The following is a 25478-nucleotide window of genomic DNA, read 5'->3' as shown; positions in this document are numbered from 1 at the left end:
TCATTATACAGCCCCTGTGCAAGTATAATCTATAACCCCATTGCTGTTTGTTATTATTACACAGATAGTGGAGTGAGTCATTATATCACCCTAGTTATTACACACATGGCCCGTGCTTCTACATGTAATGCGTTGTGTCTCCTCTCTTGCAGGGATTCTGCTCCTGGCTCAGCTCCATTTATCAGATGAAGTGAGAATGAATTCTGGGAAACGGGCTAGGCGTGGGACTCTGGGTGGGGTGGAGATAATGGTAATGTCCTGGTTTCTCGCTGCAGGGATGAAGAAATTCAGAGTAAATGTGGAGTGGATGCCATCACCTATCTGTCCTATCAGCGCCACCTGCTGGTGCTGATGTTACTTGTCTGTGTCATTTCTGTGTCTGTCATACTGCCAGTGAACTTCTCTGGAGATTTGCTGGGTGAGTGCCTTCCACAACCCCTGTCCCTGCACTCTCCCCTCCCCCCGCCTGACCCTGTAGCCTATAACCCTGGTCTCTCTGTCTCTGCAGGCGACAGTCCGGCACAGTTTGGTCGTACGACTATCGTCAATGTTCCCACACAGTGAGTGGCAGGCCTGTGCGTGTGCTGGTTGTGCGGGGCTTTGGCGTTGTGTGACTCTGTATGTTTGTGACTCTCCTCTGCAGAGACCGCTTCCTGTGGCTGCACAGTGTATTCGCGCTGGTCTACTTCCTGATGACCGTGCTGTGTATGAGCCACCACAATGCCGCGTTACATCACAGGGAGGACGATAAGGTAAGGTCATCGCACCTGGAGGCTGACGTGACAGTCGCTCATGACCAATTAGCTGCGGCTCTCCTGTCACACCTGTGCTCACATCTGCAGTTATCCAGTACCACCGCCCAGAGATATACATATATATATATATATATATATATATATATATATATATATATATATATATACATACACATACACAGATGGGTCCACGGTTATCTTGACTAGTTTTCTGCGCCTAGGCACATGACTTATTAGCATAAACCCTTCATCTATTGTTCTCAGCTGCAATACAATACAGAGAACAATACAGCAGGGGATTAAGTCCGACTGGCCAGTCTCAGTTAATCCTATTAAAGGTCAAGATAAATGTGGACCCATCTGTATATATATTTATTTATTAACAGTTTCTTATATAGCGCAGCAAATTCCGTTGCACTTTACAATTGAAAAGAACAGTGATAAAACACAACTGGGTAGTAACAGACGGACGTAGAGGTAGGAGGGCCCTGCTCGCAATCTTACACTCTGTGGACAAATAACTTTACCACCATTACAATCTTATGTCACTTACTGTTACCAACGAGTTATTTTATGGAATTAATTGGTATAAAATTGCTTAATGTAACTCAGGATTTCTGTTTAAACAAATGAAAGTTCCATGTTGTTGGAAGTAATGGTCAAAGTGGACGGACCTTCATGTTGGCTAATTGTGGATGCAGAATCTTAAAAGGAAATTATAAAAATATTGAATAAAAGATTTGGATAATCTGGATATTTTCATGTGATTTCCATTCTGTGTGATTATCGCCAGGTGGCTCGGACGCTGATGGTCACTCGGATTCCTCGTGAAATTTCTGATACCTCTCTCATCACCAAACATTTTCAGTAAGTACGCTTAACACCGCAGAGAGCCCCCCCTGATACTGAGACTGTGACTGGGGGTGCCTCCTCCCCCCGATAGTACTGTGACAGAGGACACCTACCCCTGACAGTAAGTATGCTCAACACCGCAGAGAGCCCCCCCTGATACTCAGACTGTGACTGGGGTGCCTCCGCCCCCCGATAGTACTGTGACAGAGGCCACCTACCCCTGACAGTAAGTACGCTCAACACCGCAGAGAGCCCCCCCTGATACTCAGACTGTGACTGGGGGTGCCTCCGCCCCCCGATAGTACTGTGACAGAGGACACCTACCCCTGACAGTAAGTACGCTCAACACCGCAGAGAGCCCCCCCTGATACTCAGACTGTGACTGGGGGTGCCTCCTCCCCCCGATAGTACTGTGACAGAGGACACCTACCCCTGACAGTAAGTACGCTCAACACCGCAGAGAGCCCCCCTGATACTCAGACTGTGACTGGGGGTGCCTCCTCCCCCTGATAGTAAGTACCGTGACAGAGGACACCTACCCCTGACAGTAAGTATGCACTACACCACAGAGAGCCCCCCCCCCCCCCCGATACTCAGACTGTGACTGGGGGTGCCCTCTCCCCCCGATAGTAAGTACTGTGACAGAGGACACCTATCCCTGACAGTAAGTATGCTCTAAACCGCAGAGAGCCCCCCCCCCCCACCCGATACTCAGACTGTGACTGGGGGTGCCCTCTCCCCCCGATAGTAAGTACTGTGACAGAGAACACCTATCCCTGACAGTAAGTATGCACTACACCACAGAGAGCCCCCCCCCCCCCCTCCCCGATACTCAGACTGTGACTGGGGGTGCCCTCTCCTGCCGATAGTAAGTACTGTGACAGAGAACACCTACCCCTGACAGTAAAACCGCAGAGAGCCCCTCCCCCCCCCCCCCCCCCCCGCTACTCAGACTGTGACTGGGGGTGCCCTCTCCCCCCGATAGTAAGTACTGTGACAGAGGACACCTACCCCTGACAGTAAGTATGCACTACACCACAGAGAGCCCCCCCCTGATACTCAGACTGTGACTGGGGGTGCCCTCTCCCCCCGATAGTAAGTACCGTGACAGAGGACACCTACCCCTGACAGTAAGTATGCACTACACTGCAGTGAGCCACCCCCTGATACTCAGACTGTGATTGGGTGTGCCCCCCCACCAATAGTAAGTACTGTGACGTAGGGCTCCAACCACTGACGTACAGTCTGTGACGGAGGGCACCTACCGCTGACAGTAAGTACTGTGACAGAGGACACCTACCCCTGACAGTAAGATGGAGGACACCTACCCCTGACAGTAAGTACTGAACATTTCGCGAGAGACTGATGTGTAACGTGTTGTTTGCCCTAGTGAGGCGTATCCCAGCTGCACAGTTAACGATGTCCAGTTCAGCTATGACGTCCGGCGACTGATGAAGCTGGACACAGAGAGGTGAGGAGACATGATGTCAGCTATTGAGGTTTCTTATGAAATCCCCTTATCAACCCCCCCCCTCGCACCATCGCCCCCATTATCTCTCCCTTGTTACATCTCACGCACCCCTCATCCCTCCCCATGTGTTCTCCTGACCCTTGACCCTGCTGGCTCCTCAGTGTGTCCTGTGATTGGCAGGCGCCGGGCTATGAAAGGCCGCGTGTATTTTGCTGGACGGTCTCAGAAAGAAGGGAGGATTCTCATCACAACACATCCGTGTGCCCGGATCTGCCCGTGTGACTGCTGCGGCTTCCAGAAGGTGAGGTGATATACATACAGCTAGTGTGCGACAGCACTGGAGGATGGGTGACCGAGCTACGGCTGAAGCGCGTCTAGCACTGACACCCCCCCTAACATCCGCACTGTCCAGGAACGCACCAGGAAAAATGTTTGCTCGCAAACTGGGCATTGCCCTTATAATATGCACTCTCTACCTGTTACATTTCATTAGTGATCTCTTCCCACATCATGGATTTATTGCATGCGGACATAATACCCATAATACCAGGCACTTGTGTGCCCAGCCCATAGCGAGCGTTATATGACCCCATCTGCCCGGCTCCTCCCTTCAGGACGGGATCGGTATGAAATTCCTCCAATCAAAATCCCGACGGTCGAAATCCCGACAGCAATTGCCCGATGGTCAAAATTCCGACAAGGTTAAAATCCCAACATGGACAAAATACCGACATTTAAAATACTTACAAGGTCAAAATACCGACATGTAAAATGCCGACAGGTCAAAATGCTGACATGCGTTTTTAGTTGGGTTTTTGTGTGTATCTATGTCGACATAGGTCGACATGGACGTCATATAAGTGCACCGCATCCCCTCGCATGGCTCGCCATGCTTCAGGCGCGGTGTCTCGCTGCGCTCGGCACACTATTATATTCCCCCTCCAGGTCCACTGGGATGGTAAAGTATGAACAGGTCGGTTTCAATGAAAAAAATCCTGAAAAACTCACTTCACTATTTTGACCTTGTCGGTATTTTGACTGTCCGTCAATTGCTGTCGGGATTTCGATTGGAGGTAAATTGACTGCATCCCTTCAGGACGCGCTACATGTTGCACCCCTCTCATTCTCATTAGTGTCAATTTAAACCAAATCTGTACTAGGACACAATTTGGGGGATATTCGGAAATTTTCCAACAACCCTCAGTAGGCGATGACACGCAGGTGTGCTCTCTCATGGGCGTCTCTGGGTCTCGTATGTATTGAACGGAGCAGGAGATATTTCCATGTCACTATGTGAATACTGTTTGGTGTCTGTATCGCCCCCTTTATAAGCAGAGCAATATGAAGCTGGACGTTGCTGTCCTGACAGCTCCCCAAAATCAGGACACTCCCCAGGATTCAGCTTCCCCCAGGCAGACGCTCTCTCCTACCTGTTCTTGAAGCTTTCAGTAACCCCTGTTGCTGGTGTCATAAGCTCTGACGCTTCTTGTACGGATCCTAGAACGTTGGGACCCTATTGGAAAAAGTGTGCGTCCCGGAAACATGAGCAAACGTTCTAGGCCTCCGTCCCTCCATGCAGCCTCAACATTAAATCAATAACATCCATATTTAGTAATTAGCCCTCATTTCCCCAACACTAAACGAATAGCATTCACATTGCCCCTAAAATATGCTTACAGCACCCACCAACCCCATATAACAATTATAGGCCCACATATTATTAATGTCCCATAGCAGTCCCCACACAATATTAAGCTCCCCAAACCAGTGCCCAGCATTTAATAGTAAACCTACAAATCACTTGCAGGCTCCGTAGAATGCTGTTGAATACAGTGAAGTATCAGTAAAGTTACTGCAGTAAAGTTACTGTTGCAGGTCTAGAGAGGTTTTGCTGCCACCATGTGGCCTTTTCACGCATTGCAGATATTTCATCATTTAGTGAGGATCATTTACAACCCTCTGCCCATAAGGGGCTTGATGCAGAGTTGAATGGATATTGAGTGTGTATTCTCTTGCATGCACAGTTGTGAGGATCTTTGCAGACCATCCGTCCCTATCCATGTGCTTGGTGGTTTGGTGGGCGCACTTCCACCGGCCTGGTGCAGGAAATAAGCCTTGCAATAGGTGTATTTCTATAGATTGTAAGCTTGCGAGCAGGGCCTTCCTACCTCTGTCTGTTTTTACCCAGTTTTGTTCTATTACTGTTCTAATTGTAAAGCGCAACGGAATATGCTGCGCTATATAAGAAACTGTTAATAAATAAATAAATAAATAAATATTTGACGCTTCTGTCCAGCCCTGCATAGCCTGAAGAGTCATTGACTTGCCTGCGTGAGGACACCATGTTACACCTCTCAGCATGCAGATGCCATAAATCTGCCGTACCTGTGTACACTCCGTTCCGGTACATGCTCAGTACGAGAACACACGTGATACGTTCCGCCAAAGGGCCTATATTCAACTCTGCGTCAGGCCTTACGTCCAGCAACTTTATTATTACTTTACGGCTCATCGCAGATAGATGTATTGAATCATGCATTCATTTACGCACCAAGATAGCCGCCATTACTGAATGTGCAAATGCTGGACTTTTACATGGGCAGAGGGGGAAATAGCCACGAGGTGTCTCCAGTATGGTCGGGCGAAGTCGCTTAATGACCGGTATCTCCACACATGTCAATCACACCCATCCCAGGCAAAACTAGCGCAGATTGTCCACTGTAATAAATGGCTGGAAAATGCGAGGGGCTGAATCCCCCCCCTTCCCCCCCCATGTGTTTTGGTGGAAACGTGTAGTGCAGGCATTCCCAACCGTGGTCCTCAAGGCACACCAACAGTACAGGTTTTAGTGATATCCAGGCTTCAGCACAGATGGTTAAATCAAAATAACTGAGATACTAATTAAGTCACCTGTGTTCAAGCCTGGATATCACTAAAACCAGGACTGTTAGTGTGCCTTGAGGACCGAGGTTGGGAAACACTGGTGTAGTGTATGGGCAGTTGTCACATGACGTACTAGGGAAAATGGCGGCCTGGAGGCAGTCACAGGGCTGCAGAAGCCACTGCTGACCTGCGCTCCTCTGTCTCCTGCTCCTTAGGTAGAGGCGGAGCAGTACTACGCAGAGTTGGAGGAGAAGCTGACTGACGAGTTTACAGCTGAGAGGAACCGAATCCCTCTGAAGAGACTGGGGACGGCATTTGTCACCTTCCAGGATGAAAGGATGACAGCAGTGTGAGTGCACCACCCTTGTATGTACCAGTCAGTGATAGTGGGGCTCAGTCATCTGATTACTGGGTGGTTTTATTTTACAGGAGTGCTACAGAAAGCCGACATTCAAAATGTAGACACCAGATTGTTGATTGTTGAACATAATGTTGATATTGACAGAATGTTGGCATAAAGTTTTTAACATACTTCAAGTTTAACCCCTTCATTGGCTGTCCTACTGTACCTCTCTGACTGTTCTTCTCATGACTCCACCTCTCCCCTACTTACCCTAACTGTAGGTGTCCCCCAAAGTTCTGTTCTTGGTCCTCTCCTTTTCGCTCTTCATCCTCTTTAGGTGAGCTCATTAGCTCTTTTGACCTCCAGTGTCACCTCTATGCGGATGATACTCCAATCTACCTTTGCCTAATCTCTCCCCTGCTCTCCTCACTGGTATCTCCAACTGTCTCTCTGCTATATTTTCATGGATGTCCCAGCGCTTTCTTACACTAAACATGTCTAAGCTGATTGTCTTCCCTCCCGCACAACCTCACCGCCCACAATTTCATTATCCATTGACAGCACAGCTATCTCCTCTAGCCCCCAAGTGCGCTCTCTTGGAGTAATCCTTGACTCCTTCCTCTCCTAAACCACACATTCAGCACCTCTCGTGGTCCTGCCACTACCATCTTAGATCTCCAGGATTAGACACTTTCTCATCCAGGATGCTACTAAGACTCTTAGCCACTCACTGGTCATCTCCAGACTGAACTACTGTAATCACCTGCTATTTGGCCTCCTAGACTGTCGCCTCTCTCCTGTCCACCCTGTCTACAATACTGCTGCCCGGCTCATCTTCCACTCCAAACATACGTCTGCCACCCCTCTCTTACAAGCCTCACACTGGCTCCCCTTCAGAATCCAATTCAAGTTTCTCACACTCACTGACAAAGCCCTCACCCACTCGTCTCCCATTTACATCTCTGACCTTGGGGGTCATTCCGAGTTGTTCGCTCGTTATTTTTTTCTCGCAACGGAGCGATTAGTCGCTAATGCGCATGCGCAATGTCCGCAGTGCGACTGCGCCAAGTAAATTTGCTATGCAGTTAGGTATTTTACTCACGGCATTACGAGGTTTTTTCTTCGTTCTGGTGATCGTAATGTGATTGACAGGAAGTGGGTGTTTCTGGGCGGAAATTGGCCGTTTTAAAGGGTGTGTGCGAAAAAACTCTACCGTTTCTGGGAAAAACGCGAGAGTGGCTGGAGAAACGGAGGAGTGTCTGGGTGAACGCTGGGTGTGTTTGTGACGTCAAACCAGGAACGAAACTGACTGAACTGATCGCAGATGCCGAGTAAGTCTGGAGCTACTCAGAAACTGCTAAGAAGTGTCTTTTCGCAATTCTGCTAATCTTTCGTTCGCAATTTCGATAAGCTAAGATTCACTCCCAGTAGGCGGCGGCTTAGCGTGTGCAAAGCTGCTAAAAGCAGCTTGCGAGCGAACAACTCGGAATGACCCCCCTTATCTCCACTCTCCTGCCCGTCCTCTTCCCTCCACAAATGCACGCCGACTCTCTTGACAACGGATCACTTCTTCCCACTCCCGCCTCCAAGATTTTGAACGTGCTGATCCCTTCCTCTGGAATTCTCTACCTCTCCCCCTCAGACTCTACATCTCTCTACAAAACTTCAAACAGGCTCTCGAGACCCACTTCTTTATCAAAGATTTATCATTGTGGACATTGTGAATGTTATTATTCACATTGCTGAAAACAATACAGCCATCTGATTGGTTGCTACGAGTTACAGCACCATTTCTGGGCACTGATTTTATAAACATTCACAAATAACTGTCAGAAACAATTTTCCTTCCTCAATTTGGTTGTCCCATTCCATGAGGCGCACAGCACCAGGTATAATTCAGGAGCACAAATATGAACAGCATAAGGAATTGCCTCAGTGGCAAGAGACTTCCGAATAAATGTGTTTCCTGTATTTCATAATGTAACCGTGTGGGACAGGTGGGTGGAACCTGTTTATTGAGGGCATCTGACAGACAGATGGTCAGCTCAGGGCTTAAGATGTAGTTGAGTGACCTAGAACCTTGCGGAATGATCAAATTGACTTCTCTTCCTCCTCAGAATTATCCAGGACTATAACCGGCCACGTTGCAAACGAGCCCCACAGCAATCCTCTGTCACCCCCATCCTCCAGTCCCCCAAGTGGGGGGTGCGTTATGCCCCGGCCCCCAATGACGTCATCTGGTAAGTGGCCGCCCTTCCTCCGCTTCCCCTCCGTCCTCAGGAAGGAGTTTGGTGACTCTGGTAACGTTTGTGTTGGTAACAGGGAGAACTTGGCAGTGTCTGGATGGATTTGGTGGCTTCGGTTGGTGGGCATAAATGTGGCCTTGTTCATCCTGCTGTTCTTCCTGACTACCCCGGCTGTCATTGTCAGCACCATGGACCGATTCAACGTCACTCACCCTGCAGAGAACTTACGGGTGAGACATACTCCCTTGCCTCTAGAAATGTTTAGCCTCCTTTTACTCCCAGACTGAGACTTTGCCACCAAAACCCGCAGCACATGACTCTTATGGGGGGAATTCAGTTCTGCGAGAGGTGTGTTTTGGCACGGTGCAGTGCCCGGCTGCGCACATATCAGTCAATTATGGTTGTGCACGTTTCCGAGTAACTACAATGCCAGCAAGACCCTACGTGCCGTTCTGGAATGTTACATTGCGTCAATATTGGGAACTGAATTCCCCTCCTTAGACCTGGATTGAAGTATTCTGACTGCCCGTACTGTAGATGGCTGACCCTCCGTACAATGCTCCCTTATATGTATAATCGCAGTGTGATCTTTCTTACTGTTCTCCACACCTGCAAACATTTTATTTCCTCCTCAGAATCCAGTTATAACCCAGTTTCTGCCCACTTTCCTGCTGTGGATGTTCTCTGTGTGCCTGCCCTTTCTTGTGTACTATTCTGCATTCTTGGAGGGTCACTGGACCAGGTAACAACATGGCGTCCTCACCTGTCATTTATCTTTGCCGAATCTTCTAATCTCTTCCTGTCCATTATCAGTGTCATCTGTCATCGTACTTGTGTATTTAGAAACCTAACTAGCTCTTAATGAGTCCCAGATCAAAATGTTTAATGCAGTCTACATCTAGTATTAAATGACGTTGCTATTGTTTGTGTTCTCTTCTCCATAATCCTTTCTCTTCTCCTAAAGTCCTCCTATTAATGTTATACATGCTTGTTAATCTTCTTACACACAACAACTTGGTAGCCGCGTCCTACAGGGAAGGCATGTTATCACTGCAGACCGCACATGACAGCCGATGGTGTCATAAGTGGGGAAACAGTCATACACATTGCTGATATTTCTGAAGGATAAAGCGGAAGGTTGTGTTCTGTGTGACCTGTCGTTATCCTCTCTTACACACCCACAATGCACTTCTCTCCCGTTTTCTCATTCTGCACTTTGTTTTCAGATCTAATGAAAATGAGCTAACGATGCACAAGTGTTATTTCTTCCTCGTGTTCATGGTCATCATACTGCCCTCTCTAGGTCTGACCAGGTACTGCACTGCTGTCATTTGTTCCCCGCCACTTAAATCACTGTTCCCTGCACCCCCATTTCACCTGTAGCGTGCACTGCTGTCTCTCTTCTCACTTTCATTAGGTTTTCATTCTCATATTAAAATGTTATGGTTAATATTCTACTTGTAGAATATACAGTATCTTGTGACAAGCATTGCACAGTTGTATAGGAGAGTGATAAGGTTGTATAGGAGATAACGTGTAATAATGATAGTATTAGTTGGGGGAATTCTCACTCACTTGTATCTCACATAGCTTGGATCTGTTTTTCCGCTGGCTGTTTGATGTTCACTTCTTGGAATCGGCCAACTTGAAGTTCCAGTGAGTATTTTGTGCAGTGTCTCCGCATGGATATGACTAAAACCTGGACTGGCTTCCCCCCAGACTCACCATTTTATACTCACTCTCTACCTGGAGCATTCCCTGGTCATGTGTCTCCTGATAGTCCCCAATACTTGCTATAGTCTCCCCATGTACTAGCCATGAAACGGTCATTGATCACTTCTCTCCATCTGCCCCAGGTGTGTATTTCTCCCCAACAATGGGGCATTCTTTGTGAATTACGTCATCACAGCCAGTCTGATTGGCACCGCCATGGAGCTGCTGCGGATTCCTGGCCTCACTCTGTACGCGGCCCGCCTTTGCCTGGCCAAGTCTGTGCCCGAGCGGCTGCACGTGAAACGGGTAACACGCCATAGTCTAGTAGCGGGAGGCATGCATGTGATGGGTGACGTGTCCAGAACAGCAGTGTAGACGCTGAGGTCTTTGTTGCAGAATCAGGCCTATGAATTCCAGTTTGGCCTGGAGTATGCCTGGACCACTTGTGTCTTCTCGGTGGCGATGACTTACAGCATTACTTGTCCCATCATCGTTCCCTTTGGTAAGTGTGACGCAGTACAGGCGGTCTGTTGGGTGGATGTCTCCGGTATACCCTCGCGTGCCACCTATATTTGTGAGGGTGCCAGGCTGTGGTGCCTACATGGTATTGTTCTAGATCTGTTCCCTCACCTTTAGCAGTTTCCAATATTTCTTACTCTGTTCCCCAGATCTCCTATAATGACGACTCATGGTAAACATAGAAACATAGAATTTGACGGCAGATAAGAACCACTTGGCCCATCTAGTCTGCCCTTTTTTTTTCTTTTTTTTATGGTACACAGCCATGGTGTAATGCCAGCCTCTCTTTCCTCAGGACTCCTGTATCTGCTGCTGAAACATATGACTGACAGATACAATATTTATTACGCCTATATCCCTACGATGCTGAGCCCCAGTCTGCACGCAGCGGCATCCCACCAGCTCCTTGCTGCTCCTATCCTCTGCATCTTCTGGTTGCTCTTCTTCTCTGTCCTGAGGCTGGGTAAGATGTGTGGTCATCAGAGTATACGCTTCTCCGTCTCCACCTATATAGCTTTCCCTCATTACCCCACACTCCCCCCTCTAAGCCTGTGTGTACCACTGTGTACTTATATTGTACCAGGTGGGCCACCCTCCCCCACCAGTGGCGTACCTCAGGGGTGACATAGATGCGGGGTATGTGTAGATTGATGAAGACTGGGCATCAGTAACGTACAGTTTTTCTGGCCAGGGCCTATATCTTTACCTTACTACTTATTCCTTAGGTGTACCCGACGTTTATTCCTCACTTGTCTCTGTATTTTTCCTGCAGGGTCCACACACCCGGTCACCCTGTTTACGTTTACCACCCTCCTCTGCTGTTTGCTGTTCTCGGTTTTTGGACTTTGTTTCAGAAAACTGCGACCGAAGAGACCATCGAGCTATCAGGTTGGAACTAGGCTTGGGCAGCCCAGCGATAATCTTACATTGCATCTGGAAGAAACCATACTTTTATTGTATATTGAGTAATAAGGAACTGCACATAGTACACTGCTCCCACCTATTCCAGACAATAAGGGGTATATTTACTAAAGTGTGAGTCTTTTTAGAAGTGGAGATGTTGCCCTCAGCAACCAATCAGATTCCAGCTAGTATCTTCTAGAAACAGCTAGATAAATGTTAAGTGGAATCTGAGTGGTTGCTATGGGCAACATCTCCACTTCTAAAAAAACTCACACCTTAGTAAATCTACCCCTTAGAATCCACATACTGTCCATCTAAATACTAAACAGTAACACTGTGGTACCTCAGATCGCTATTCTTTATACTGGGCAATAAGAACCCAATCATCTTAGCCCCTAATAGTAGATTGTAAGACCCCCTTCCCCAAACATTACTGTAAAGTAATATGATGCACATCTCCGACCATTCCCCCCCCCTTATCCTGGACAGTAAGTCCTTGCACATCTCTGACCATTCCCCCCCTTACACTGGACAGTAAGTCCTCTCATATCTCTGACCATTCCCCCCTTACACTGGGCAGTAAGTCCTCGCACATCTCCGACCATTCCCCCCTTACACTGGGCAGTAAGTCCTCTCATATCTCTGACCATTCCCCCCTTACACTGGGCAGTAAGTCCTCGCACATTTCTGACCATTCCCCCCTTATACTGAACAGTAAGTCCTCACACATTTGACCATCCCCCCCCTTATACTGGACAGTAAGTCCTCTCATGTCTCCGACCATTCCCCCCCTTACACTGGGCAGTAAGTCCTCGCACATCTCTTACCATAACTCAGACTGGCCTCCTGCACTGGACGATAAGACATCTTAGATGCCATTCCTCCTACTGATATGCACCATAAGACCACCCCTATAAACTAATAGCATCTAAGACCACCCTTTGGGTTCCATTGCATGCTCCTCTTACTTCCCATACTCAGACTCTCTAACCCAGGCATTCCCAACCTCGGTCCTCAAGGCACACTAACAGTGCAGGTTTTAGTGATATCCAGGCTTGAACACAGGTGACTTAATTAGTACCTCAGTTATTTTGATTTAACTATCTGTGCTGAAGCCTGGATATCACTAAAACCTGCACTGTTGGTGTGCCTTGAGGACCGCGGTTGGGAATGCCTGCTCTAACCCTTATCATACTGTTCTAGAATTCTGTGATTAACATTCTCCTTCTGACTGGTGTCTCCTGATAGATGTCTGAGCAGGGCGAGGGGATCATCCAGGACACGGAAAGCGCCAGTATATCATCTGCGCTTCAATCCACGGTGAGTGCTGCATGCTCCATGTAATATATCCCGTCTCTTTTCATTTTACCAACATCATTTCCTTAGTCTAATCATTTATGTCCTCCAGATTTTTGTGGCCTCTGTCCTCCAAGAACAGGACCTCTCGCCTCTAGCCTCTCCTGCTCACCCTACATACGGTGCTCTAGAGACCAGAGCTGACAGCCCAGGGGAGGTGCCAGAGGCGGCTGCTGCAAACTCGGAGGACACTTACAGTAAGGGGGAAGATATGTGAAGGGACCATCGCCTAGGGGTACCGGTCCTCCTTACGCTGTGTGTGCGATTCTCCACATAGGGGATTATACAGCTCCTCTCCCAGCATTGGATGGGTCAAGCTGGGATTTATTGGGCAGACACCTGGACAGACAGTGTGTGGGCCAGCCTGTATCGTGGGGCCCCGTGGTGGCCATTGAACCTTTATTAGGTGTATGCCCTGACTTTTCCTGCTGAGACTGCGTGCCTCCAGGACACCTGTGAGGTCATTATACAGAAAGCTGCGTGCAAGAAAATCGGTCACGTGAAGGGGGTGTGGCTAATACCGCTGAGCCCCACCCATCTCCCATTAACATGTTGTCACACTCCAGCTCTCTACTTGTATTACCGGACCATGGGGCCTCTGTGTTACATATGTGTATGTGTGTTCTCTCATGCGATCATGACATGGAAACCTCTTTATAGCTGCGTTCCCTGGCTCTATTTTTCGTTTGCATGGGGACAGCGTATTTTGCATTTGAAAAATGTTATTTAAAAACTTGCTGATTTTTGCCAAATATAATTTTAACAGAAGAGAACGGTTGCTTGTGTATGTAACGTGATTTCCTCTCTGGTGAACCCCACAAGGAGCGGAGAACAGGTGCCCCGCTCTACCAGAGGGACAAACGGGGCAAATCCTAGAGCCCTTTGCTTCCCTGCTGTAGACAATGGAATGACTGTGTCCAGTGCCAAGCTGGAGCAAACCTCCCCTGAAAATGGTAAGGACTTCAGAGACTGTATGGACTCTGCGTCTGCTCCCTGAATCCAGAGCATACCGTCTGCAGACTGCTGAGGCAGGTTTCCTTGTCCCCAATCAGTAACGTCTTATTGGCAGTGTCCCAAAATGAAAAGATTTCTATTTCATTAAATGCTTGCTAGGGAGTGCAGCCCGCAGGATACCTGAGACTTACGGTCAGCTTTGACCTACGCCTCACTTTAATAGGTCCTCCAGCTGCAGAGGAAAAGGAACAGACTGTAGTTCCTTTTTGTACAGTCATATGTTGTGATTACCTGCTGTAATTGACAATTAGGGGCTGTTTCAGCGCTGCATGCAAGTTAGTTTTGTTGACTGGTCTTGCAGATTTTTGCACTGCACTTGCTCCGTAGCAGAGCCTGCGCGACTGCTCCATAGCAGAGCCTACGCACCTGCTCCGTAGCAGAGCCTACGCACCTGCTCCATAGCAGAGCCTACGCACCTGCTCCATAGCAGAGCCTACGCACCTGCTCCATAGCAGAGCCTACGCACCTGCTCCATAGCAGAGCCTACGCACCTGCTCCATAGCAGAGCCTACGCACCTGCTCCATAGCAGAGCCTACGCACCTCAGAGTAATCATACACATGTCAGACACATGCCCACTTGCTGAGTGGATGTAGCTTGGTGTCAGCGGGCTGGCCACTCATAGAATAAGTGTTATGTGAGATTACAGAGGGAATTGCTGCCTGTTCAGTGGGGACTGTACATAGAGACCAGTCTGCTGTCAGTTGCTTCACTTGCACCAATATTAGTGCAGCTGGGCATGTGCGCAGATAAGGGCGATGGCTGCTCTCACAAGCAGATGGATAGGAGCAGCGCGGGCAATTCTGAATGCAGAGGAAGGTCTGCGTTTATTTCCGAGCAGGCTTCTGCCACCGTCCCATCTCCAGGAATAAAAGCAGATGAAGGAGAGATGAGGAGCTACAGCTGCCACAGGCCAGAGACGGAGGAGGCACCAATGACCCACCACACCTCACCACCATGTCCACACATGAGGAGAAGAAGCTGTCATGTCCCTTCTACTGAGCTTGCCTAGCCTGGAAGCCTCAGGCTACTAGACTGTGGAGGTAAGGTAACCCTACAGTGTATTACAGGATCGTGGTAAAGGGACTCCACAGTATATACCAGGAGAGACCCCCATTACATGTGTGTGGTACTTTGTACCATGGGGAATGGTAAGATTGGAGATGGTAAATGTTCCCCACAGTTAGAGAGAGGGTAATAATGCAGCAGCGTCTCTTACCCATAATGCTGTGCTCTCCAGCCTTGCCCTGGGCCAGTATTTTGCTGCACCTTGAGCCACCCAAGTAAATAAGAGGATTATTGTTTATTCCAGTTTAATACTGTGAACCACATATAACATGTGACTGACACATAAACACGCCTATCTTTACATACAGACACAACACTCAGAACATGGACTGTACGTGTCATTCTACATCCACCTCAAGGCCGAAGTCACTCTGGATGCAAGTATATACACACGTCTATGTACTTGGCCGCCTGTGACACTGGAGACTTGTACATGTGTTACATTCTATATTACCTGTTCAGGAAATCTTGGCTATATGTCAGTAAGAACTGCATCACCATATAGGATATGCCAGGCACAAGCTATGTCAGTAAGAACTGCTTCAACATATAGGATATGCCAGACACAGGCTATGTCAGTAAGAACTGCATCACCATATAGGATATGCCAGGCACACGTTATGTCAGTAAGAACTGCATCACCATATAGGATATGCCAGGCACAAGTTATGTCAGTAAGGACTCATCATATAGGATATGCCAGACACAGGCTATGTCAGTAAGAACTGCTTCAACATATAGGATATGCCAGGCACAGGCTATGTCAGTAAGAACTGCTTCAACATATAGGATATGCCAGGCACAAGCTATGTCAGTAAGAACTGCTTCACCATATAGGATATGCCAGGCACAAGCTATGTCATTAAGGACTCATCATATAGGATATGCCAGGCACAGGCTATGTCAGTAAGAACCGTATCACCATATAGGATATGCCAGGCACAGGCTATGTCAGTAAGAACTGCTTCACCATATAGGATATGCCAGGCACAGGCTATGTCAGTAAGAACCGTATCACCATATAGGATATGCCAGGCACAGGCTATGTCAGTAAGAACTGCTTCACCATATAGGATATGCCAGGCACAGGCTATGTCAGTAAGAACTGCTTCACCATATAGGATATGCCAGGCACAGGCTATGTCAGTAAGAACTGCTTCACCATATAGGATATGCCAGGCACAGGCTATGTCAGTAAGAACTGCTTCACCATATAGGATATGCCAGGCACAGGCTATGTCAGTAAGAACTGCTTCACCATATAGGATATGCCAGGCACAGGCTATGTCAGTAAGAACTGCTTCACCATATAGGATATGCCAGGCACAAGCTATGTCATTAAGGACTCATCATATAGGATATGCCAGGCACAGGCTATGTCAGTAAGAACCGTATCACCATATAGGATATGCCAGGCACAGGCTATGTCAGTAATAACTGCTTCACCATATAGGATATGCCAGGCACAGGCTATGTCAGTAAGAACCGTATCACCATATAGGATATGCCAGGCACAGGCTATGTCAGTAAGAACTGCTTCACCATATAGGATATGCCAGGCACAGGCTATGTCAGTAAGAACTGCTTCACCATATAGGATATGCCAGGCACAGGCTATGTCAGTAAGAACTGCTTCACCATATAGGATATGCCAGGCACAGGCTATGTCAGTAAGAACTGCTTCACCATATAGGATATGCCAGGCACAGGCTATGTCAGTAAGAACTGCTTCACCATATAGGATATGCCAGGCACAAGCTATGTCATTAAGGACTCATCATATAGGATATGCCAGGCACAGGCTATGTCAGTAAGAACCGTATCACCATATAGGATATGCCAGGCACAGGCTATGTCAGTAAGAACTGCTTCACCATATAGGATATGCCAGGCACAGGCTATGTCAGTAAGAACTGCTTCACCATATAGGATATGCCAGGCACAGGCTATGTCAGTAAGAACCGTATCACCATATAGGATATGCCAGGCACAGGCTATGTCAGTAAGAACTGCTTCACCATATAGGATATGCCAGGCACAGGCTATGTCAGTAAGAACTGCTTCACCATATAGGATATGCCAGGCACAGGCTATGTCAGTAAGAACTGCTTCACCATATAGGATATGCCAGGCACAGGCTATGTCAGTAAGAACTGCTTCACCATATAGGATATGCCAGGCACAGGCTATGTCAGTAAGAACTGCTTCACCATATAGGATATGCCAGGCACAGGCTATGTCAGTAAGAACTGCTTCACCATATAGGATATGCCAGGCACAGGCTATGTCAGTAAGAACTGCTTCACCATATAGGATATGCCAGGCACAAGCTATGTCATTAAGGACTCATCATATAGGATATGCCAGGCACAGGCTATGTCAGTAAGAACCGTATCACCATATAGGATATGCCAGGCACAGGCTATGTCAGTAAGAACTGCTTCACCATATAGGATATGCCAGGCACAGGCTATGTCAGTAAGAACTGCTTCACCATATAGGATATGCCAGGCACAGGCTATGTCAGTAAGAACTGCTTCAACATATAGGATATGCCAGGCACAGGCTATGTCAGTAAGAACTGCATCACCATATAGGATATGCCAGGCACAAGCTATGTCAGTAAGAACTGCATCACCATATAGGATATGCCAGGCACACGCTATGTCAGTAAGAACCGTATCACCATATAGGATATGCCAGGCACACGCTATGTCAGTAAGAACCGTATCACCATATAGGATATGCCAGGCACACGCTAAGTCAGTAAGAACCGTATCACCATATAGGATATGTCAGGCACACGCTATGTCAGTAAGAACCGTATCACTATATAGGATATGCCAGGCACAGGCTATCTCAGTAAGAACCGTATCACCATATAGGATATGCCAGGCACAAGCTATGTCAGTAAGAACCGTATCACTATATAGGATATGCCAGGCACAGGCTATCTCAGTAAGAACCGTATCATCATATAGGATATGCCAGGCACACGCTATGTCAGTAAGAACTGCTTCAACATATAGGATATGCCAGGCACACGCTATGTCAGTAAGAACCGTATCGCCATATAGGATATGCCAGGCACAAGCTATGTCAGTAAGAACTGCATCGCCATATAGGATATGTCAGGCACACGCTATGTCAGTAAGAACCGTATCACTATATAGGATATGCCAGGCACAGGCTATCTCAGTAAGAACCGTATCATCATATAGGATATGCCAGGCACACGCTATGTCAGTAAGAACCGTATCGCCATATAGGATATGCCAGGCACACGCTATGTCAGTAAGAACTGCTTCAACATATAGGATATGCCAGGCACACGCTATGTCAGTAAGAACCGTATCGCCATATAGGATATGCCAGGCACAAGCTATGTCAGTAAGAACTGCATCGCCATATAGGATATGTCAGGCACACGCTATGTCAGTAAGAACCGTATCACTATATAGGATATGCCAGGCACAGGCTATCTCAGTAAGAACCGTATCATCATATAGGATATGCCAGGCACACGCTATGTCAGTAAGAACCGTATCGCCATATAGGATATGCCAGGCACACGCTATGTCAGTAAGAACTGCTTCAACATATAGGATATGCCAGGCACAGGCTATGTCAGTAAGAACTGCATCGCCATATAGGATATGCCAGGCACAAGCTATGTCAGTAAGAACTGCATCGCCATATAGGATATGCCAGGCACACGCTATGTCAGTAAGAACTGCATCGCCATATAGGATATGCCAGGCACAAGCTATGTCAGTAAGAACTGCATCACCATATAGGATATGCCAGGCACACGCTATGTCAGTAAGAACCGTATCACCATATAGGATATGCCAGGCACACGCTATGTCAGTAAGAACCGTATCACCATATAGGATATGCCAGGCACACGCTAAGTCAGTAAGAACCGTATCACCATATAGGATATGTCAGGCACACGCTATGTCAGTAAGAACCGTATCACTATATAGGATATGCCAGGCACAGGCTATCTCAGTAAGAACCGTATCACCATATAGGATATGCCAGGCACAAGCTATGTCAGTAAGAACCGTATCACTATATAGGATATGCCAGGCACAAGCTATGTCAGTAAGAACTGCTTCACCATATAGGATATGCCAGGCACAAGCTATGTCAGTAAGAACCGTATCACCATATAGGATATGCCAGGCACACGCTATGTCAGTAAGAACCGTATCACCATATAGGATATGCCAGGCACACGCTAAGTCAGTAAGAACCGTATCACCATATAGGATATGCCAGGCACAAGCTATGTCAGTAAGAACCGTATCATCATATAGGATATGCCAGGCACACGCTATGTCAGTAAGAACCGTATCGCCATATAGGATATGCCAGGCACACGCTATGTCAGTAAGAACTGCTTCAACATATAGGATATGCCAGGCACACGCTATGTCAGTAAGAACCGTATCGCCATATAGGATATGCCAGGCACAAGCTATGTCAGTAAGAACTGCATCGCCATATAGGATATGTCAGGCACACGCTATGTCAGTAAGAACCGTATCACTATATAGGATATGCCAGGCACAGGCTATCTCAGTAAGAACCGTATCATCATATAGGATATGCCAGGCACACGCTATGTCAGTAAGAACCGTATCGCCATATAGGATATGCCAGGCACACGCTATGTCAGTAAGAACTGCTTCAACATATAGGATATGCCAGGCACAGGCTATGTCAGTAAGAACTGCATCGCCATATAGGATATGCCAGGCACAAGCTATGTCAGTAAGAACTGCATCGCCATATAGGATATGCCAGGCACACGCTATGTCAGTAAGAACTGCTTCACCATATAGGATATGCCAGGCACAGGCTATGTCAGTAAGAACTGCATCGCCATATAGGATATGCCAGGCACAAGCTATGTCAGTAAGAACCGTATCACCATATAGGATATGCCAGGCACAAGCTATGTCAGTAAGAACCGTATCACCATATAGGATATGCCAGGCACAAGCTATGTCAGTAAGAACCGTATCACTATATAGGATATGCCAGGCACACGCTATGTCAGTAAGAACCGTATCATCATATAGGATATGCCAGGCACACGCTATGTCAGTAAGAACCGTATCGCCATATAGGATATGCCAGGCACACGCTATGTCAGTAAGAACTGCTTCAACATATAGGATATGCCAGGCACAGGCTATGTCAGTAAGAACTGCATCGCCATATAGGATATGCCAGGCACAAGCTATGTCAGTAAGAACTGCATCGCCATATAGGATATGCCAGGCACAGGCTATGTCAGTAAGAACTGCATCGCCATATAGGATATGCCAGGCACAGGCTATGTCAGTAAGAACTGCTTCACCATATAGGATATGCCAGGCACACGCTATGTCAGTAAGAACTGCATCGCCATATAGGATATGCCAGGCACACGCTATGTCAGTAAGAACTGCTTCAACATATAGGATATGCCAGGCACACGCTATGTCAGTAAGAACTGCTTCACCATATAGGATATGCCAGGCACACGCTATGTCAGTAAGAACTGCTTCAACATATAGGATATGCCAGGCACACGCTATGTCAGTAAGAACTGCTTCACCATATAGGATATGCCAGGCACACGCTATGTCAGTAAGAACTGCTTCAACATATAGGATATGCCAGGCACACGCTATGTCAGTAAGAACTGCTTCACCATATAGGATATGCCAGGCACACGCTATGTCAGTAAGAACTGCATCGCCATATAGGATATGCCAGGCACAGGCTATGTCAGTAAGAACTGCTTCACCATATAGGATATGCCAGGCACACGCTATGTCAGTAAGAACTGCATTGCCATATAGGATATGCCAGGCACAGGCTATGTCAGTAAGAACTGCATCGCCATATAGGATATGCCAGGCACAGGCTATGTCAGTAAGAACTGCTTCACCATATAGGATATGCCAGGCACAAGTTATGTCAGTAAGGACTCATCATATAGGATATGCCAGACACAGGCTATGTCAGTAAGAACTGCTTCAACATATAGGATATGCCAGGCACAGGCTATGTCAGTAAGAACTGCTTCAACATATAGGATATGCCAGGCACAAGCTATGTCAGTAAGAACTGCTTCACCATATAGGATATGCCAGGCACAAGCTATGTCATTAAGGACTCATCATATAGGATATGCCAGGCACAGGCTATGTCAGTAAGAACCGTATCACCATATAGGATATGCCAGGCACAGGCTATGTCAGTAAGAACTGCTTCACCATATAGGATATGCCAGGCACAGGCTATGTCAGTAAGAACCGTATCACCATATAGGATATGCCAGGCACAGGCTATGTCAGTAAGAACTGCTTCACCATATAGGATATGCCAGGCACAGGCTATGTCAGTAAGAACTGCTTCACCATATAGGATATGCCAGGCACAGGCTATGTCAGTAAGAACTGCTTCACCATATAGGATATGCCAGGCACAGGCTATGTCAGTAAGAACTGCTTCACCATATAGGATATGCCAGGCACAGGCTATGTCAGTAAGAACTGCTTCACCATATAGGATATGCCAGGCACAGGCTATGTCAGTAAGAACTGCTTCACCATATAGGATATGCCAGGCACAAGCTATGTCATTAAGGACTCATCATATAGGATATGCCAGGCACAGGCTATGTCAGTAAGAACCGTATCACCATATAGGATATGCCAGGCACAGGCTATGTCAGTAATAACTGCTTCACCATATAGGATATGCCAGGCACAGGCTATGTCAGTAAGAACCGTATCACCATATAGGATATGCCAGGCACAGGCTATGTCAGTAAGAACTGCTTCACCATATAGGATATGCCAGGCACAGGCTATGTCAGTAAGAACTGCTTCACCATATAGGATATGCCAGGCACAGGCTATGTCAGTAAGAACTGCTTCACCATATAGGATATGCCAGGCACAGGCTATGTCAGTAAGAACTGCTTCACCATATAGGATATGCCAGGCACAGGCTATGTCAGTAAGAACTGCTTCACCATATAGGATATGCCAGGCACAGGCTATGTCAGTAAGAACTGCTTCACCATATAGGATATGCCAGGCACAGGCTATGTCAGTAAGAACTGCTTCACCATATAGGATATGCCAGGCACAAGCTATGTCATTAAGGACTCATCATATAGGATATGCCAGGCACAGGCTATGTCAGTAAGAACCGTATCACCATATAGGATATGCCAGGCACAGGCTATGTCAGTAAGAACTGCTTCACCATATAGGATATGCCAGGCACAGGCTATGTCAGTAAGAACTGCTTCACCATATAGGATATGCCAGGCACAGGCTATGTCAGTAAGAACTGCTTCAACATATAGGATATGCCAGGCACAGGCTATGTCAGTAAGAACTGCATCACCATATAGGATATGCCAGGCACAAGCTATGTCAGTAAGAACTGCATCACCATATAGGATATGCCAGGCACACGCTATGTCAGTAAGAACCGTATCACCATATAGGATATGCCAGGCACACGCTATGTCAGTAAGAACCGTATCACCATATAGGATATGCCAGGCACACGCTAAGTCAGTAAGAACCGTATCACCATATAGGATATGTCAGGCACACGCTATGTCAGTAAGAACCGTATCACTATATAGGATATGCCAGGCACAGGCTATCTCAGTAAGAACCGTATCACCATATAGGATATGCCAGGCACAAGCTATGTCAGTAAGAACCGTATCACTATATAGGATATGCCAGGCACAGGCTATCTCAGTAAGAACCGTATCATCATATAGGATATGCCAGGCACACGCTATGTCAGTAAGAACTGCTTCAACATATAGGATATGCCAGGCACACGCTATGTCAGTAAGAACCGTATCGCCATATAGGATATGCCAGGCACAAGCTATGTCAGTAAGAACTGCATCGCCATATAGGATATGTCAGGCACACGCTATGTCAGTAAGAACCGTATCACTATATAGGATATGCCAGGCACAGGCTATCTCAGTAAGAACCGTATCATCATATAGGATATGCCAGGCACACGCTATGTCAGTAAGAACCGTATCGCCATATAGGATATGCCAGGCACACGCTATGTCAGTAAGAACTGCTTCAACATATAGGATATGCCAGGCACACGCTATGTCAGTAAGAACCGTATCGCCATATAGGATATGCCAGGCACAAGCTATGTCAGTAAGAACTGCATCGCCATATAGGATATGTCAGGCACACGCTATGTCAGTAAGAACCGTATCACTATATAGGATATGCCAGGCACAGGCTATCTCAGTAAGAACCGTATCATCATATAGGATATGCCAGGCACACGCTATGTCAGTAAGAACCGTATCGCCATATAGGATATGCCAGGCACACGCTATGTCAGTAAGAACTGCTTCAACATATAGGATATGCCAGGCACAGGCTATGTCAGTAAGAACTGCATCGCCATATAGGATATGCCAGGCACAAGCTATGTCAGTAAGAACTGCATCGCCATATAGGATATGCCAGGCACACGCTATGTCAGTAAGAACTGCATCGCCATATAGGATATGCCAGGCACAAGCTATGTCAGTAAGAACTGCATCACCATATAGGATATGCCAGGCACACACTATGTCAGTAAGAACCGTATCACCATATAGGATATGCCAGGCACACGCTATGTCAGTAAGAACCGTATCACCATATAGGATATGCCAGGCACACGCTAAGTCAGTAAGAACCGTATCACCATATAGGATATGTCAGGCACACGCTATGTCAGTAAGAACCGTATCACTATATAGGATATGCCAGGCACAGGCTATCTCAGTAAGAACCGTATCACCATATAGGATATGCCAGGCACAAGCTATGTCAGTAAGAACCGTATCACTATATAGGATATGCCAGGCACAAGCTATGTCAGTAAGAACTGCTTCACCATATAGGATATGCCAGGCACAAGCTATGTCAGTAAGAACCGTATCACCATATAGGATATGCCAGGCACACGCTATGTCAGTAAGAACCGTATCACCATATAGGATATGCCAGGCACACGCTAAGTCAGTAAGAACCGTATCACCATATAGGATATGCCAGGCACAAGCTATGTCAGTAAGAACCGTATCATCATATAGGATATGCCAGGCACACGCTATGTCAGTAAGAACCGTATCGCCATATAGGATATGCCAGGCACACGCTATGTCAGTAAGAACTGCTTCAACATATAGGATATGCCAGGCACACGCTATGTCAGTAAGAACCGTATCGCCATATAGGATATGCCAGGCACAAGCTATGTCAGTAAGAACTGCATCGCCATATAGGATATGTCAGGCACACGCTATGTCAGTAAGAACCGTATCACTATATAGGATATGCCAGGCACAGGCTATCTCAGTAAGAACCGTATCATCATATAGGATATGCCAGGCACACGCTATGTCAGTAAGAACCGTATCGCCATATAGGATATGCCAGGCACACGCTATGTCAGTAAGAACTGCTTCAACATATAGGATATGCCAGGCACAGGCTATGTCAGTAAGAACTGCATCGCCATATAGGATATGCCAGGCACAAGCTATGTCAGTAAGAACTGCATCGCCATATAGGATATGCCAGGCACACGCTATGTCAGTAAGAACTGCTTCACCATATAGGATATGCCAGGCACAGGCTATGTCAGTAAGAACTGCATCGCCATATAGGATATGCCAGGCACAAGCTATGTCAGTAAGAACCGTATCACCATATAGGATATGCCAGGCACAAGCTATGTCAGTAAGAACCGTATCACCATATAGGATATGCCAGGCACAAGCTATGTCAGTAAGAACCGTATCACTATATAGGATATGCCAGGCACACGCTATGTCAGTAAGAACCGTATCATCATATAGGATATGCCAGGCACACGCTATGTCAGTAAGAACCGTATCGCCATATAGGATATGCCAGGCACACGCTATGTCAGTAAGAACTGCTTCAACATATAGGATATGCCAGGCACAGGCTATGTCAGTAAGAACTGCATCGCCATATAGGATATGCCAGGCACAAGCTATGTCAGTAAGAACTGCATCGCCATATAGGATATGCCAGGCACAGGCTATGTCAGTAAGAACTGCATCGCCATATAGGATATGCCAGGCACAGGCTATGTCAGTAAGAACTGCTTCACCATATAGGATATGCCAGGCACACGCTATGTCAGTAAGAACTGCATCGCCATATAGGATATGCCAGGCACACGCTATGTCAGTAAGAACTGCTTCAACATATAGGATATGCCAGGCACACGCTATGTCAGTAAGAACTGCTTCACCATATA

At 47.1% G+C, this 25478-nt stretch overlaps 1 protein-coding gene across 2 annotated transcripts in view; it reads left to right on the top strand.

Moving 5' to 3' along the window:
- The window catches only part of TMEM63C (transmembrane protein 63C), a 40003-nt gene extending 26189 nt beyond the window's left edge, over positions 1-13814 (top strand). For both annotated transcript variants that reach the window (XM_063948249.1, XM_063948250.1), the window contains 19 exons: positions 153-190; positions 276-418; positions 509-560; positions 644-752; positions 1549-1622; positions 2998-3078; positions 3259-3379; positions 6177-6310; positions 8422-8544; positions 8627-8780; positions 9186-9292; positions 9777-9863; positions 10141-10206; positions 10407-10569; positions 10660-10765; positions 11078-11245; positions 11555-11670; positions 12934-13005; positions 13094-13814. In XM_063948249.1, coding sequence (XP_063804319.1) covers positions 153-190; positions 276-418; positions 509-560; positions 644-752; positions 1549-1622; positions 2998-3078; positions 3259-3379; positions 6177-6310; positions 8422-8544; positions 8627-8780; positions 9186-9292; positions 9777-9863; positions 10141-10206; positions 10407-10569; positions 10660-10765; positions 11078-11245; positions 11555-11670; positions 12934-13005; positions 13094-13258 — 2079 coding nt within the window. In that variant the 3' untranslated portion in view covers positions 13259-13814. The remainder of the gene's footprint in view (positions 1-152; positions 191-275; positions 419-508; positions 561-643; positions 753-1548; positions 1623-2997; positions 3079-3258; positions 3380-6176; positions 6311-8421; positions 8545-8626; positions 8781-9185; positions 9293-9776; positions 9864-10140; positions 10207-10406; positions 10570-10659; positions 10766-11077; positions 11246-11554; positions 11671-12933; positions 13006-13093) is intronic.
- Positions 13815-25478: the final 11664 nt, after the last annotated feature.

This window comes from Pseudophryne corroboree, chromosome 12, assembly GCF_028390025.1.
Source record: "Pseudophryne corroboree isolate aPseCor3 chromosome 12, aPseCor3.hap2, whole genome shotgun sequence".
Taxonomy (NCBI): Eukaryota; Metazoa; Chordata; class Amphibia; order Anura; family Myobatrachidae; genus Pseudophryne; species Pseudophryne corroboree.
Note: the sequence above shows the minus strand (reverse complement) of the source record. Positions and strands in the feature narration are given on the sequence as shown.